General features: G+C 40.8%; 1 protein-coding gene across 1 annotated transcript in view; it reads left to right on the plus strand.

Annotated features, from left to right (window-relative positions):
- The window catches only part of SRGAP2 (SLIT-ROBO Rho GTPase activating protein 2), a 110,317-nt gene that overhangs the window by 70,248 nt on the left and 24,498 nt on the right, over positions 1–15,571 (plus strand). Inside the window, exons 8-13 of the mRNA XM_075174480.1 lie at positions 2,733–2,957; positions 4,611–4,712; positions 5,593–5,790; positions 10,436–10,520; positions 13,284–13,311; positions 15,253–15,283. Of these exons, the coding sequence (XP_075030581.1) occupies positions 2,733–2,957; positions 4,611–4,712; positions 5,593–5,790; positions 10,436–10,520; positions 13,284–13,311; positions 15,253–15,283 (669 nt within the window). The remainder of the gene's footprint in view (positions 1–2,732; positions 2,958–4,610; positions 4,713–5,592; positions 5,791–10,435; positions 10,521–13,283; positions 13,312–15,252; positions 15,284–15,571) is intronic.

The raw sequence follows: 15,571 nt of genomic DNA on the forward strand, positions 1-15,571 counted from the left end.
TCTTATAATCTTTAAAAGAAAAGTATTATCTGCTCTGTTTTCAGAAGGCATGGAAAAATGTGGGACTTGCCAGGGAGCACAGGAGATGGAATCCAGTTATCTCATTGTTAAGACGCAGGGAATATAGATTTACTAATGCCTTTGATCCGAAGGATCGAAAATTAACAATTATAACCAGTGATGGTTATCTGATGCATCTGACTTAAATAAAAATGTGATTTTTAAGCCAGGTCTTAATTCTTTTGCTTGACCTAATCACTTGATACTGAATTTCGAAATATAATATAAAAGCGATCTTCAAAGTTACTTAGAAGTAGATTGTGTTAGGCCAAATAGCATTAAACTTGTCATGTTTATGCAACACATTGTGTTCCCACTCCAATGTGCATGGAAGGATAACAGTGAGCTAATTCTTCATCGTGAGTTAAGAGCAATAAATTGTTCCTGACATAACCCAGTAGTTTTGAATTTCCTGACTTTGGGGACTGAGGCAGCTCTTTGATGCTAGTGAAATATTACAGTAATGGGGAAGTTTGTATTAACTCATATTTGTGAAAGGGTCACTAGGACAGAATTTTAAAAAAGATAAAAATGCGTGTGTATGTGTGAGTCCTAAAGCTTCCTCTACTTTTCTAGGAATAGGTATACTATTGCTGTTTACTCCAGGATCTCATACTTTACCTTCCAAATGTAAATTGCATTTTAAAACAGAGGGCTCTTTCTCCTTAAATCTTCTATTTTGGGCCTGTTTGAAAACTGCTAACTGGCAAAGGGTTAATCAGCTGTCATGTTGGGAAGTGAATTTGAATGAGTTATCATTAAATTCGTATAAAAAATTTATTTCCTTGGAGAACGATTCCATCAAACGTTTATATAACCCAGAAAAGGGATGGCAAGACTGATACATTTATAAATATGGTACACCGGACTCTTAAAAATGTTAAAGTGGGGGAGTGGGCTGAAAAATGTTTTCTGTCACTGGCTTCAATAACATAAAGCTAAAAAACTTTGCCGTCTTAATGTAGTCCTGCTGCTCAGTGAGGTAGGGTGTAAAATACTAAGTCTCACTTGACTTCGCAGTCCCATCAGCGAACTCCCCTTGTGCAGCAGATCAGCCTTCCTTCTGGACGCGGATGTGTGCTGGAGGAGGGCGAGCGCAGGGAGGACAAGCTGGTCGCCCTGGGTGGGTGTGCAACCATCTGGCCCACAGTAGGAGGGGAAAAGGAGCGACTGCTCCTGTTAAATCTGAGCTGATTCTAATCCTGGCTGGACTGTTGGCCCAACTAGCTTTCCCCAAATTACTGCAGAGGATGGCACTGTGATGTGCATGCAAAAGAGCAGTAGCTTTGAGTGGCTGTTGATCCAAGACTGCCTCCACACGTGCAAATTCTCAATCAAGCTTCTTTTGGGTTTTTTTTGGCTAGTTTTGTTCTTTCTGATTGAATGTAATGTCCTTTAATTCTCTGCCTCCAGCCTAACCAGCAACTGCAGCTCTTTTTACAAGCCTCCACACCTGCCACAGCTTGTTGGCACAGGAGCCAGGCATCTAGCAGCGCTTGGTGACAAATTCTGTGAAAGCAGGGAATGGTCCAGTAGTTGCTCTCTCTTCTCTCTCCCTCCACCCCTTCTCCCCCTGCCCCCCCCCCTTTTTTTTTTTGCGTTTGCAAACAATGACAGTGATGAGACCCAAATGATGGGTGAGGAGGAGATTTCATGTGAATTTTGCTTACAGAGCAGCACAGCAATCAAGCAGATGGTCTCTTTCTTTTTGGATATTCTCCTAGCGTATGTAATCTTGCTTGTAATTCCAAGAAGGTGGGCTCCTTTCTTGCTCACTTTATTAGATGTCTGAAAAATTCAGGCTGTTTCTGATCAGCTAATGAAAAACGCGTTTCTCCCTTCTGAAACATTAAGACTTGGCTGCGTAGCCATGGTGGAGATGAAGCTGCTTGATTGTCTTCCAGTGACATCATCCTGGTGTCAGTAATAGCCAGGAAATTCTTGACCACAACCACTTTCTGCTTGAAAGTTTTTGCTCTTCTCTTTCACCCCAGCAGTGAAGTCATCACAACTGATCGCTGCTTGCTTTTTGGATGACTCTGTTCTTTATGTCTGTGATGTACAGGTCATGTTCTTGCTTCCTGAGGTACACTGTATTAAGCAGTTTTCTGTATCTTGGGTGGAATAATTTAGATGCAGATTAACCTTTGCAGATGATCCAAATCCTGTGTCTTTTTTTTCCTGGTAGTACTTTAGTGCATCGTTTTCCTCTTACTTTGAATAATTTTATTTAAGGTTTTTGAAGTGTTTTCAATGGGAATCAGCGCCCCTGAAAGTAAGGTTAGAATCTAAAGAAATGCATTGAACATACCCACTTCTAGGTTACTTTTTGGTTTTTTAACAGCATGAAATGAACTCTCTAGTACTTCATGAGAACTCCACAAAGTGTTATAATAGTTTAAGCTGTACTTGTCTTGGAGACTAATTATAACATGATGTTGAAATTTGTATGGGATTAGAGGTTGAGAATTCTGTTTAGGGCCAACTTTGAGGACCCCTAATCAAGATGCCTCTGTGATCAATGAGAGATGTGAGACCGCTCTGGTACCCAGAAGATGATAAAATATCCACGACTTGTTATCCATTTATGTAACTTCTGGCTTCGGAAACATTTTAATTTCCATTACAGAATTTCTTCACTTATTCATATGGAATTGTGTGTCTTTTTCCAGCAGTGTTGTGACCTGGGATACCACGCTAGCCTCAACAGAGCTCTCAGGACATTCTTGTCTGCTGAGCTAAACCTGGAGCAGTCAAAGCATGAGGGTCTGGATGCCATTGAAAACGCCGTTGAGAACCTGGATGCCAACAGTGATAAGCAGCGCCTGATGGAGATGTACAACAATGTCTTCTGTCCGCCCATGAAGTTCGAGTTTCAGCCGCATATGGGTGATATGGTCAGTTTATATTCCTCCTCCGGCTCTAGCTCTGTAAACACTTGCAGCTTCGCCTGTTTACTTCCCTCGTCTTTGATAGATAGGCCCACTAAAAGGCCACCTGTTTGGCTCTATTTTTGGGAGATAGAAGGGAGCCTTGGAAAAGGGAGCTGATTTGAAGATTAAGCAGAGGCTCATGGCATGGATGTCTGAATACGACTGACTCTCACTTTTTGGCTATTAAAGCTACTGAAGATGAAAATGCTTAATTAGGTATAATACTAAATGTAGAAAGGAAACACTGTTTTAACCTCTCATTCACGCCACAGTTAACGTCTGCACCCTGAAACAGACTCTGAAGTTAGAGATTTGAAGGGGCAACAAGATAAGAGACTTAAATGCTCTTTTTTGAAGCATTTGATTGTGTAATCTTAGAGCACAAATGGTTTGTAGTGGTGCTTTATGCATCTTCATTGTGAGACAAGGCCGTCAGAGGACTTTCATTTTTGGCAATGAAAATCTCTTTATAGGTTTATCAAGATGTGGTTACTCGTCTGGGAACTGTTTAAAGTCACACAAGCTGAAACCGGTTCACAATCTAAATGTATAATGTAATAATTTAGGTCAATTGGTTGGATTTCTAGATTATCCTCCTGAACACTGAGGAAAAATTGTAAGGATGGTCTCTTGCAGCCAGCCTCTTCTTACAGTCACTGCTTAAGGCTTGTCTTTGTCTCTTCCCTCTTAAGTGAAACCCTCAGACTGCAAATGACCTTTCTCGGTTTTTCTGTGCTTTGGTACTATCCTGTAAGATCATGGGAAGAAAAAGAATTACCTTCAGACTGTCATTCAGTTAACAGCTCACATCCACTGAATCATTTATCTTGGTTCTTCTCAAGGCCGAATGAATGTTTATAAATGCAGTCTTACTGCAATGGTCCTGCATATACCAGATTGAATATATGATGGTATATGTGCATGTGCGTGATAAAACTCCAATTCCAATTTTTGTCTTTAAACAATAGCCTTATGCAATGCGGTCAATGTTTTCCTTTAAAAATACCCCAAATACCAAACTAAAAGGAAAAGCTCCCTCATGCTGTGAAATAAGACTCGTTCTTAACAGTACAGGGAAGCCCACTGTTCTGGCATATTTGACAGGTCCCTAATCTGTTCTTTTTTACTTCACTGCATTCATTAAATAGTGAATCGTACCTGTGTACAGGTAGTTCAGCTGAACAAGCTCAGCCACTCATACCTCTGCCTCAGGGTGCCTGGATAATATATTGAACCAAATTCTTCTTGATGTGCTAACAAGCACACTCACTTCTCCTTGAGGTTTTAGGGTATGATTTAGCCTAATATCTGTGATAGAGGACCTTCAGACTTTCAAAACTCACGACAAGCTTACATTACTGAAAGTACCTTTTTTGCTAGTTCTTCTTTGATGTTCATGTTCTCTCTCTTGTTCACTTTTCAGCACAGTCGGGAAGTGAACTACTATTTGGTAGAACACAGGCCTTTTCCACTGGTTGAAATCCAGGGCTACAAGGATTTAAAATTAAGCACTTTGGAGGATGTTTGTTTATAATAATATAATGAACTGTTTGCAATGTTCTTGATTCTGTCGGTTTTTTTCCCTAGCCCTCTGAAAACGTGCTGTTTCTTTTCCAGGAGTCGCAGCTATGTGCCCAACAACCAGTCCAGAGTGAGTTAGTGCAGAGGTGCCAACAATTGCAGTCTAGATTATCCACGCTTAAGATTGAAAATGAAGAGGTGAGTTAAACAACCACAGTCAAAAACCCTTCTACTACTTCCAGTAGGGAGTGGGGACTAATTAAGGAAGAATCTAGTTTCTGTGATCCTCTTCTATGAAGACTTGTAAAATTCAAGAATAAGGCAACTGAGGCCAGCAGTGTATTAGTGTGATTTCACATGAAAACTGGGTGCACGGAGAGGATTCTTTAAAATACCCACACGTATCTCTTTTCCCATCCTTAAGTTGATAGGGCTGGCTATGTTGCAAAAGTTGTATTTGAATAGCTAATAGAAAAAGGGGAATTTAATGTTTTGAAGTAAAGGCAGTGAATTTGCATAACTTAAGGTAAGAGCTAATTTTTGTTTAATAGGTCATCTAAGATGAGACGACTAGATCAATAGCATTTGTTTGGGAACAGGTCAAAATACCTAATCTGCACCTCGGTGTTCAAGCATTTTTAATCCTCCTTGGGCAAAATTTGCGACTCCTTTAAGTCTAGGAGGATGATTCTGGCCTTCAGTAAAAATTTACAGTGCCGCAAAGTCCTGTTTTTAATATCTAACATTTGACGCCTAGTAGATGTAGTTACAGAAGACAATTATAAGATCTTTGTTCCAGCACTCTTTGCTTTGAGGTTAAATTTCCTTACATCTCCTTCTCATCCCAGTCTGTAAGATTACACATGTTTTCCTACTGCTGGCAGGTTCTGTGTACTGCCAGCCCTTTGTTTATATGGACTGTGCTGTTAATGAGCAAAACTTGCACCTTAGTTATGGCACACAGGAAGTGAAACCAGTAATATCTGTTTATTAGTAAAATGCTCCAGGGTACTTACTACCTCTGTTTTTTACTTTCAACATACTGTCTTCATTTTTTAAGTACTCTCTTGCTGGACAGGTTAAGAAGACTATGGAAGCTACACTCCAGACAATCCAGGATATAGTCACGATAGAGGACTTTGATGTCTCTGACTGCTTTCAGTACAGCAACTCTATGGAGTCTGTTAAATCCACTGTCTCGGAAACGTTCATGAGCAAGCCGAGCATTGCCAAGAGACGGGCCAACCAGCAGGAGACAGAGCAGTTCTATTTCACAGTAAGGAGTTAATTTTCAGTATTAGCATGTATAATGTATTTAGAATTATACTCACAAGAGAGTGCAAAATGAGGCTATCATCTTACAAAAATGCTTCTGTAATTGATTTTGGACAAGCAGAGTAAGCGTATTAGGTTTTAAAAACGGGTGCTTTGAATTCTTTACAAATATATTGGGATACCTTTGTTGATGCAAACTTAGTCTGTGGATAAATTGTGTAAAACTTGATTTCTTCTGCAGCTAAAAAGGAATTGTCTGAGAAAGAACTTAATAGCTTGTAAATATTGATTTTCAAAAATATTACAAACTAAAAGAATGTTTAGCTGTTTCATTTCTTGTTATTATCATCTTACAATTTCAGCTCACTTTTTTCAGCTTTTAATTGTATCGATGCATTTTTACAAGATGCTAAGAGCTTTTTATATTGAATTTCATACTAGACTATATGTTTTTTCCTAAATTAGGTTTATGTTAAACTGTTGAATTTGCTTCCATTTTAAAAATATTTCAAAATAGCAGATGAAAATCATACCTCTTATCCTGGTTACTTCGTCATTCCTTTGGGCATCTTTTGCTATACTTACTGCCCTTTACATTCCTCTTCCAAGAATGGTGTCGCTGATTAAAAGTCTGGAGTTTCTGCACAAATTACACTAGCTGGCAGGATGATTTCTGTCAGGCCTTGACTTAGAAAAATTAAAAAGCCTTTGTAGAAGGTGAAACTGGCTATTGAGAAAAGTGGGTGGAGAAACTGATTCAATTAAGAAGGGATTGACCACCCTGCCTAGGGTTATGAAAGTAGAAAAATGATTTTTTTAATTGAACTCTAAGCGTTCCCTCTCTAGAGAGGGACTATTGTAAGTTCAAGTAGAAGACCGAACCCTTTACTTTATTTGGATGTAATGTTTTTCCATTTCATCGTGTTAGTATCCTGCTGCAGCGCAGGGAGGTCCCAGCAGGACTGCGGAGCCGTCTCAGTAAGCAGAGGTGCAATCTGTCATGTCCTGCGCAACGTGGGTAAAATAACTATCCACAGAACGAAGCTGTTCGTGGAGGCTCTCTTTAACCAGCCTAATCAGATGTTTGATTGATCTACTATTGACCAGACTTATAAATATCCTTTATAAGGATTTCAAGCTTTGAATCTATAAGGAGCAATTTTTTCAGTGTATGAGAAAATGCTCAGATGAATATTAATGAGACTGAGGGCAGAGCTGGGTAGCAATATGGGCGAGGCATTCTTTTTGTAGGGGGGAGAAACAGAGTGTAGTGCAGAATAGAGATTTAAATCCCTTCATACCTTAAGATGTGCTAAACGCTGAGGGATATGAACTGAAAGAAAAATACTAATTTGAAAGAATATTCCTTATTACTATGTAACTCAAGTTGGAAATTCCATGTACTGCATTGCTAGCTAGGCAGAGCTCTTAGGTAAATATAGTGATGCCGCCATGGGAATTTAATTGCAGGCGTACTGACTGTAGTATCTCTTCGCTGGTATAAGCTGCATTTCCACTAGAGGCATCTCATTGCACGCTGGTGCCGAGATGGCTCTGTTGTTAGGGCTTTGAAGGAAGATTTGTATTCAGAATAGAAGCTTAAACTTCCCCGTGTCAGTGAAGAGCATAGGAATGATGATTGACTTAGCGCTAAGCTAATGCAGGTAGCTAAAGCAAGGAAGCAGCAGTGACTTCAGGGAGCCAAAATCCGGGGAGGTGTCCTGGGTGCCTGGCAGGCGGGTACCGCCGCTGCCATGGCTACAGTCCTGCTTCCCGAGCCAGAAACGTCGGAGCTAGCGTGAGGATGCCTGTCAGAACTGAAATCGTACTGCTAATTGTAATACAGCTGGCACTCCGCCCTACCTGAGAAGTGAAAAGGGGAATGAATGAGTCGATTCTTTTTACCTCTAAAACGGGACAATTTTAGTTCTTGGTCGAAATGTTATTTTTTCCTCTAGGAAGATTAAAACCCAGTACAATGCTCATTCTGTGAAGTGCTGTAAAAATTAATGTAAATTTATTATTACCAAACCCTTAAGACATGGGTAAGTTCCCCCGCTAATCAATCCTGCAGAAATGTCATGCTGGTTGTGTCAATGTGCCACTGTTCCCACATTCAGTCTCTAGCAGCGGCGCAGGGGAGCGGGGATCTGATTCACCCACTCCTTCAATTGACTGCCTTGTTTGAAGTCGTTCTTGGGGGGCGGAGGGAGGGAGGAAAACTGCTGAGCTTTCCAGATTGGAGACAGTTAAGGATGTGGGATAGTGACAGAAACTGCTTTTCTTTATAGCCTCAAAAGCATAAAATCTCCTTTCCCACAAGGCAGGAAGATATGGTCTAGTTTGCATTTCACTTCATTATGTATGCCACCTGACAACTGGTTCTCGCTGGAAAAATACTGCAATGAGTTTGGGCTTGGGTAGAATGTCAAAGTTGCGTGGTTTTGAGGAGATGGTAGGTGCAAAATGCTCACCGTCTCTGGCTAATAACAGATCTTCACCTCTTAATTTTTACAACGCAGAAATAACATGACTTGATGTTTCTACTGCTTTGTGTCTGACTGTACTTAGTCTGACTCCAGCTGTGCTCTGTCAGAAATGAAATCCTTAGGAGTTCTCCCATAGTTTGATTTTTTTGCTTTTTTTTGACTGTTTTTATTAAGCCAGAAATCAAATGCTAGTGGATCTTTGTAATTCATTGAAAAAAAGCCTGAAGCCTTATTTTGAAATTACTTATTTTTTCATAAGCGTACTGGTAACAGGCAGGGTACAGAATGTTAGGCATGAGGAAATAGAAAGAACGCATGAAATACTGCACTGGATAGGAACCTTATCTTTTTCTCCTTTAGAACAATCCCTGGTACCCGTCTGCGGGCAGGGGATGTTCTTAATGTGACCGCTGCAAATGCCTCAAAGCCGGAGCGATCAGCCACAGCATCTGCGGGTGCCAGCAGCGTGCCTCTGCCCGCAGCCCCGCACAGGGAATCCGCCTGCCCCGCGCTGAACCGCAGCCACCAGTAGGCTGAGCTTAAGTTTTTATATCTGCTTCAAAGGGAAGCTTAACTCTCTTCCAAATCAAGTTGATGTGCTGATCTTTGAGCTTCTGTTAGAGCTATTTGGAGCTGAGCTTTCTAGCCCTTCTGTCTCTTTGCCTGATCGTGACTTTGAGATGGGGAGCTCAGCACCTCCCAGAACCAGATTTATCCTCAAATCCCCACTTCAAATTCTCTGGTTATTTTTGCAGTTTATACTCTTCATATTTTCCTCTGTCAAAATTTGATGCAAAAATTTAACTGATTTAGCAAAATACACAGTGGGGCTTGGCGAACAGATTCTACAGGGAAATGCCAAAAAAAATGGGGTTTTTTTGGTTTTTTTTTTTGCCACAGTGATCACGCTTCCTGTTTTCTTCTAAAACAACAAAAAAAAGTTGAAATATTAGTATAGGAAACAGGAAGTGTTGAGAGTCTCTGAAGGGACTTAATTCTTCTGAAATTTTTCTTCTAATGTTGTCAACCAAAGGGACATAAAACACAGACTTTTGGCAGTTAATTAAAGCCCCAGCTCAGCCATTTTTGTCGTGTCGGTACACGCTACTGCTGGGGAGCCCATAGCGGAAACTCCATTAGCTCCTGGATGGTTTCCCCCCACCCTCAGTAGTGTCGCAGTATATGTATATATTGCTCAAGGTCCAGGCACTCTCTTAGCTAAAATACCATTTTTTTACCTTAAGGATTTGCAGTCTGATTTGGCAATGCTAGACCAGAACTGGAAGAAAGTGGATAGAATTGGGGAAGGGTGAAGACAAGAACTGGATCATTTCATTATCAAATGAGAATCCTTTTTGTGTTCATTTTGCTAGCTGAATTTTTAAAATATCTCATGTTTCTAAAGAATGGCCTGTGGTATTTGAAGAGTTATGTGCTATTTATGTATTTTTGAGTGTAAACATGTCCTAATTATAATGTGGATGGCTGCAGCAGAGTATTTTGTGCGCTGCAGCACGGTGAAGATAAATAATGCTGTTCTGAACTGCAAAATAAGAGATGAAAGAGCTGTAAAAAACTGGCATTTGCAGAGCTGTGAAAAATCAGAAAGAAGTGGGAAAAATGACTGCATGATTGCATAATATTTCACTGAGAGAACAAATCTGAACTTAAATAATATCTTTATTTGTTTTGTCTCGTGCCCCCCCTTGCAACCCTGTGTATCATCCAGCGTGGAGGCAGACACACTATTTGACAAGTAAAGTGGGGTGAGAGAGGTTAAGTGAGAGAATAAGCACAGTAGCAGCCTTTTAGTTTGTTAAAACAGATTGCTCATTCAGTTGCCTGTGACGCGTGAGGGAAGTGCATTTCCATTTCACCCTGTCTGGAGAGGTGCATGACAGCTTCTCAGATGTCTAAAAGATGCCAAACATTCAGCTGATTCCACAGTGAAACAATAGAAATTGCACTGCAGATACGTATGGACCGAGCTTCAGATTTGCATAGATGCATAAAGCAGGAGGACTTAGTGCATCTTTGGCACTGTAGATTTCAGTGTAATTCTGTACTTCAGCGTTATGTTCAGAATCCAGTAACCTAAAGATGCAATCTAAGAAATGTATTGCCCACTCATGATCTTGTTTTTTTCCACCTTCACAGAAAATGAAGGAGTATCTGGAAGGCAGGAACCTGATAACGAAGCTCCAAGCCAAACACGACCTTCTTCAGAAGACCCTGGGAGAAAGTGAGTCTGGGACCCGCTCGTCACTGCTATTAGCCAGGCTATTGCACTTATTGAATTAGTCTGCTGACTGAGTGTAACAGTCTTGGATTACTGATGCAAAGTGGACATACTCATGTTTTATGAATTTATTTTTCCGATCTGCATGATGGAGAAGCCAAATGACCTACATGGCTGCTTGATTAATGGTGAACGGAAAATGCTTAATGAATCACTAATGTGCATCGCTTATTTGTTAAAATGAAGCATGTGCCCATTTGTTCATCCTGTCCTCTCCCCATACATGCACATTCTGCTTCTCACTTAATAATCTGTATTGGGGTAAACCTTGTGATTTACAGTTTATGGATTAATTGAGAAGTATTGCCTTGTTAGGCTGGTTAGAAGTTTCATTTGCATGGTAGTTTAGCTGCTTCTCACCTCTGTGGGTTCAATCCAGACCAAACTAATGTGTGTGAGCTTGGGCTTTTATTAGGAGAATAACAAACAAATTTCAGAGCATGTAAAATATGTTGCCTATCTAGAGGGCATTAGGCAAGGGGCAGCAGCCAGAACTGAATATGCATTTGCTATTAGCGTCAGAACAAAGGAAGATTTCTTTCCCTTCATGGTATAGGCAAATCCTGTTGGCCAAACACACTTAAACTATGCATCCAAGTTTCCATAGAAACCTATCTGCCTCGTATTTGCAGAGAAGAAGGTTTTAACAGTCTAAATGTCAGGTCAAAAAATGGCTCAACTCATTCCTGGGTTTATATGCTGGAGCAGGGCTTATATTTTGATATGTAACTTAACTGGACTCCCCACAGTTTATGGTGTGCAAATCTTCTGAATGAAAACTTAAACAGCATGTGGTCTTTGAAGTGCTTCGCTTTCAGTTTAAAGATGCACTATAAAAATAAAATGCTTATTGCTACAGTAATTAAGAGTTTCATGTTTATCAGACCCAAACCACTAGAAGGTAAGGAAAGGATGTTGCCATCGTTTTGAGCTTTATTGTTTAAAGTTGCTCGTCTCTTGAGCTGTCCTGTAGAAAGGGTAGATGAAGCCAAAGATCTGTGTCCTTAGGGTATTTTTCTTCTGCCTCTAAATATCTCCAAATGACACCCATGCTGCCCCTGTGACTAATCACATTCCTGGATCATAGCTGACCTCTGCATACCGAGACCTATTTCCTCTTAACCTGCCTGCCCCTTGAACCCATCTCAAGCTGTGATGGGGGGAAAAGAAAAGGAAATAAATGTGATTTCTGTATCGCTATGTAGATTTAAAGGCTGCTTCTGGGTTTTTTGTGGTTGCTTTGCAATACCGGAGCTTTCTTAGTCACTCTGTGAAGGGATCCAGTGTGTCAGGGTGAGCTCCAGCAGCCTCTGAAAAAAATCGCTTCTGTCATCTGTGAGATCAAAAGGAGTTGAGAAAGGGAGGTACATTTTTGTCTTGAAAACCACGTTAGCAGGTTAATGGTACAAACTGGGGACTGTGCCTAAGCTTATCCATAAAATGTCACTTAATTGGGAAATGGGCAAATAAAGTTCCTTTCACAAGTCCCTGGAGCGTGGTTAGAAGCTTTACTGAAAAATGTGCATACAGCTGCGTGTCTTCAGTCCCTGGAAAATTCATGTTTTTGTTACGATTTTTATTCTTCTTTGCCCCATCCTCAGGTGACATTTATTAGTCCTCTTGCAAATTACCTTAATCTAAAGATGACAAGTTCCAGTAATAAAAAGAGCAGCAAGTCTTCCTATCTGCAAGTAATTATGTCCCTGCCTACTGTACACATTTGTCACCCTAACGTAGGAGCCCCTTGATGTTGCCACAGCCATGTAATTTATATATATGAATATTCTATGATGGAAATGGGACAGATGGCTGGAAATTCTGCTTCAGAATAACATTTTCATGTAAATTATGCACTGTTTTGGCTTTACATGGGGAGAGGAAAGTGGCTATCGAGATGTGTTCAACTAATTGTCAGCCATCAGCAATTAGACGTTTCCCTTGTTCATTCTTCCATCTCCCCAGGAGCAGGAAGACATCGTAGGGAAGGTGGATTTTCAGCTATTGTAAATCAGTATGGTTTCACTGATGATGATCTATACCAGCAAAAGATCTGGCCTGTACAATTCCCAAAGGCACATGCTCTGTCTCTCTTAGTCCTTGTGCTATTTTAAAATGATGCCTGCATTAGCAGTAGTTGTTAGTTTGGCTGCTTCCTTGCAAACTCAGTGCAAGTTAATGGAACGTTTTTATAAATATGTTTGTGGAAAATATCATTAAACGTCTGTCTCCCAAAATAGCTTAATGCCAGCACGTTCAGTCTGGGGGCTAACAAATCCGTGAATGTTTTCAATCTTACTAAGTGGCTTTATAAAGTACAATCTCTCGCCCCACCAATTCCCCTGGGAAGGGGGAGGGAGGGAGAGGTTGACAAGCCCAGTTTTTTGGCAGCAGAAGTCAACAATTACAATGCACAGGGAACTAATTTTCAAAAACAATGCTTCCCAAAGAAAGAGTCCTCGGGCAGCCTGAGCTGTTTGCTGTGTTTCCTGGTCGGCCACGGAGGAGCTGTGCCGGCAGGGGTGGGCTTCGTGGTCTCCCCAGCTGTGCTCCTCGGGGAGGCAGCCCCTGTCCGGCTCCTCAGAGCTGCCCCCTCCCTCTCTGATGGTTTTTCTCCTCCACGTCCTTCCAAAACTGGCTTTACAAAGCAGTTGAAAGTATTTTCCTGTTTCTTTCTCCTAATGCTGTATTTCTTTGTCATCTTAACAGGTCAAAGGACTGACTGCTCCCTTGCCAGGTAGGTGCGGCTCAGGGAATCATTTTTTAAGGATAATCGGATGCAAATTGGTCACTGCCATTCCAGATCAGTTACCAGCTGAGGATATGTATCTGTTAGAAAAAGATATTCATTTAGCTAATATGTAAGCAAATTCCTGCAAGTTAATATGGCTTTAAATACCATCGCTATTACCTGCATCAGTGCAAGGTGATGGCACAGCTTATACGTATGTTTAGTGACCTCTGGTCAGCTGAGTAATGAATATTTCTTTTGATGCAGTGCCTGCTTAAACACCTCTCCTTGCTGGTTGCTGCCTTGTGCAGCTGCAGTTGTGACCGTACACCTGCTGGCAGGGCTGCCTGTTGCAACAGGTTGGGAAGCTGATTGGAGTTAAAAATAACCAAGGGGACGGGGGGAAAAAGATACATGGAGATCTTGCACTTTTTCTTGCCCCGGTGCATTTAATCCAGATCAGGAAGGGGATGGGCAGGTGTGAGAAACTGTTTAATTTGGCACTGTCACCCAGAGAAGTATTCTTCGAACTAAGATTTTTGTAAACGCATTCCTATTTCTGTAAGGGAGATGGGCCCGTGACTCTGCAGGGTTTATCCACATGGTTGGTGTACGGGGCTGAGTAACATAAATCGGAAAACTCTTTATCCTGTTGGTGCTCTCTGCTGTGCTGTGGAACTGGATTGCAGCAGTATGGAGGTCATACAGAATAAACTTTTCATTTATAATTAGGACCAATCGCAGAACCGTAACTAAGCTTCTCCTGATGGGGTTTTTATAAAACATAACAAATCTCCATCTCCAAAGTGATGGATTCAAGGGGCTCCGCTGGGCACGAGAGCTGGAGTAGGGGCTGTGCATCATCCTGCCTTGTTAACAAAAGGAAGGTGATTACTACCGATCTGGAGTCATTACTACTTTTCACATTCCTTACAGCAAAGCAAAGCTGACAGGTCCTAATTAGAGCCTGACATCTGTAATAATAAAATATTGTTCATCATGAAACAATTTTAAATATCAAAGAATCATTACTGCTAATAGTTTAAAATAGACCTTATTGTCTGTGACAGCCCATGGAATCTGATTTCTTTTTTTTTTTTCATTCAGTGTTTTTGATTTTTATAAAAGGAATTTCCCCTGAATTAACACATTGTACAGTCTTTTTAAAAATCACAGTTCTAATCACCTTATTTATAATGCAGCAACCATCTGCCCTAGCAGGGAATTGGCTTGAATGATACATTAGGGCCTCTCTACTATCATCTCTCATGCTTCATTTTTACAAGAAACTATAGGAATGTTAAACCCCAGTAATAAATTTTGAGGGAAAAATCCTGGCAAAGCAAGGCTTTTTTTCCTATTTTTCTACAATTAAGGTCTACCGACATGCATAAATGAGACCATCACAGTTTATACTGAAAAGACTTAGCCTGACTAGTGTGTGCTGGTGTTTGAGGGGGTTGGTTTTATTTATTTATTTGAAGTCTTATCAGAAACTATAATAAAGACTCCACAATGGCCACTGTTAACAGCACGGTAGGAACCAGCATGCTCCCACCTGCTTCTCCCCTCTCTAGAGTGGCTCTTTCGGAGAACAGCTATGTGCGATTTATAACAAACTTAATCTTGAACAAGGACCCCTATATAACAGAATTCCATATGGTTGGAATTAAAATGTTAAGGGTAATCTTTTGTCAAAGCAGTGGACTCCCTTGTGTCTGTTTCAGGTTTTTAGTGATTTAAAGTCGCTTAAAATCTTTCTGAAGTTCCATAAATTGAATGAGACTAAGTCATTATGATTGACATGTATATCTGGCTCCTTCCCCCCTCCGAAGTATGTGTGGTTTGGAATACCGAACGAAGGAGAATGATGGTAGTAGAGGATTGTCTTGACTTTTCTGTTCTGTTTTTCCCTCCTGCACCAATGGGTGGTTCTGATCTCATCAGCGGCAGGCGCAGCTCCACCATAAGGAAGCAGGTAATAAACATTTCCATAAGTAACAGATCAGGGGTAGGTGTGTGTTTGTGTAGAGGAGGATGGATGGAAAACGGGAAAGTGGTTTTATCCTTCCCTCTCTCTCTTACATGGACCTTTTCAGTCTTGTTCAAGTGGAACTGGTGTCTGCTCATTCAGTAACTGAAATCAGTAAAACATGGATCCACAGCCTTGATTGATTTTCTCTGACAAAAATTTAAATCATTTTACTCTGTTTTTGACAGACCTGGAACCAAAAATGGCAAACAGCCTTGAGCTGTCTGGACAGTC

The sequence above is a fragment of the Calonectris borealis genome, chromosome 26, assembly GCF_964195595.1.
Source record: "Calonectris borealis chromosome 26, bCalBor7.hap1.2, whole genome shotgun sequence".
In the NCBI taxonomy this organism is placed as follows: Eukaryota; Metazoa; Chordata; class Aves; order Procellariiformes; family Procellariidae; genus Calonectris; species Calonectris borealis.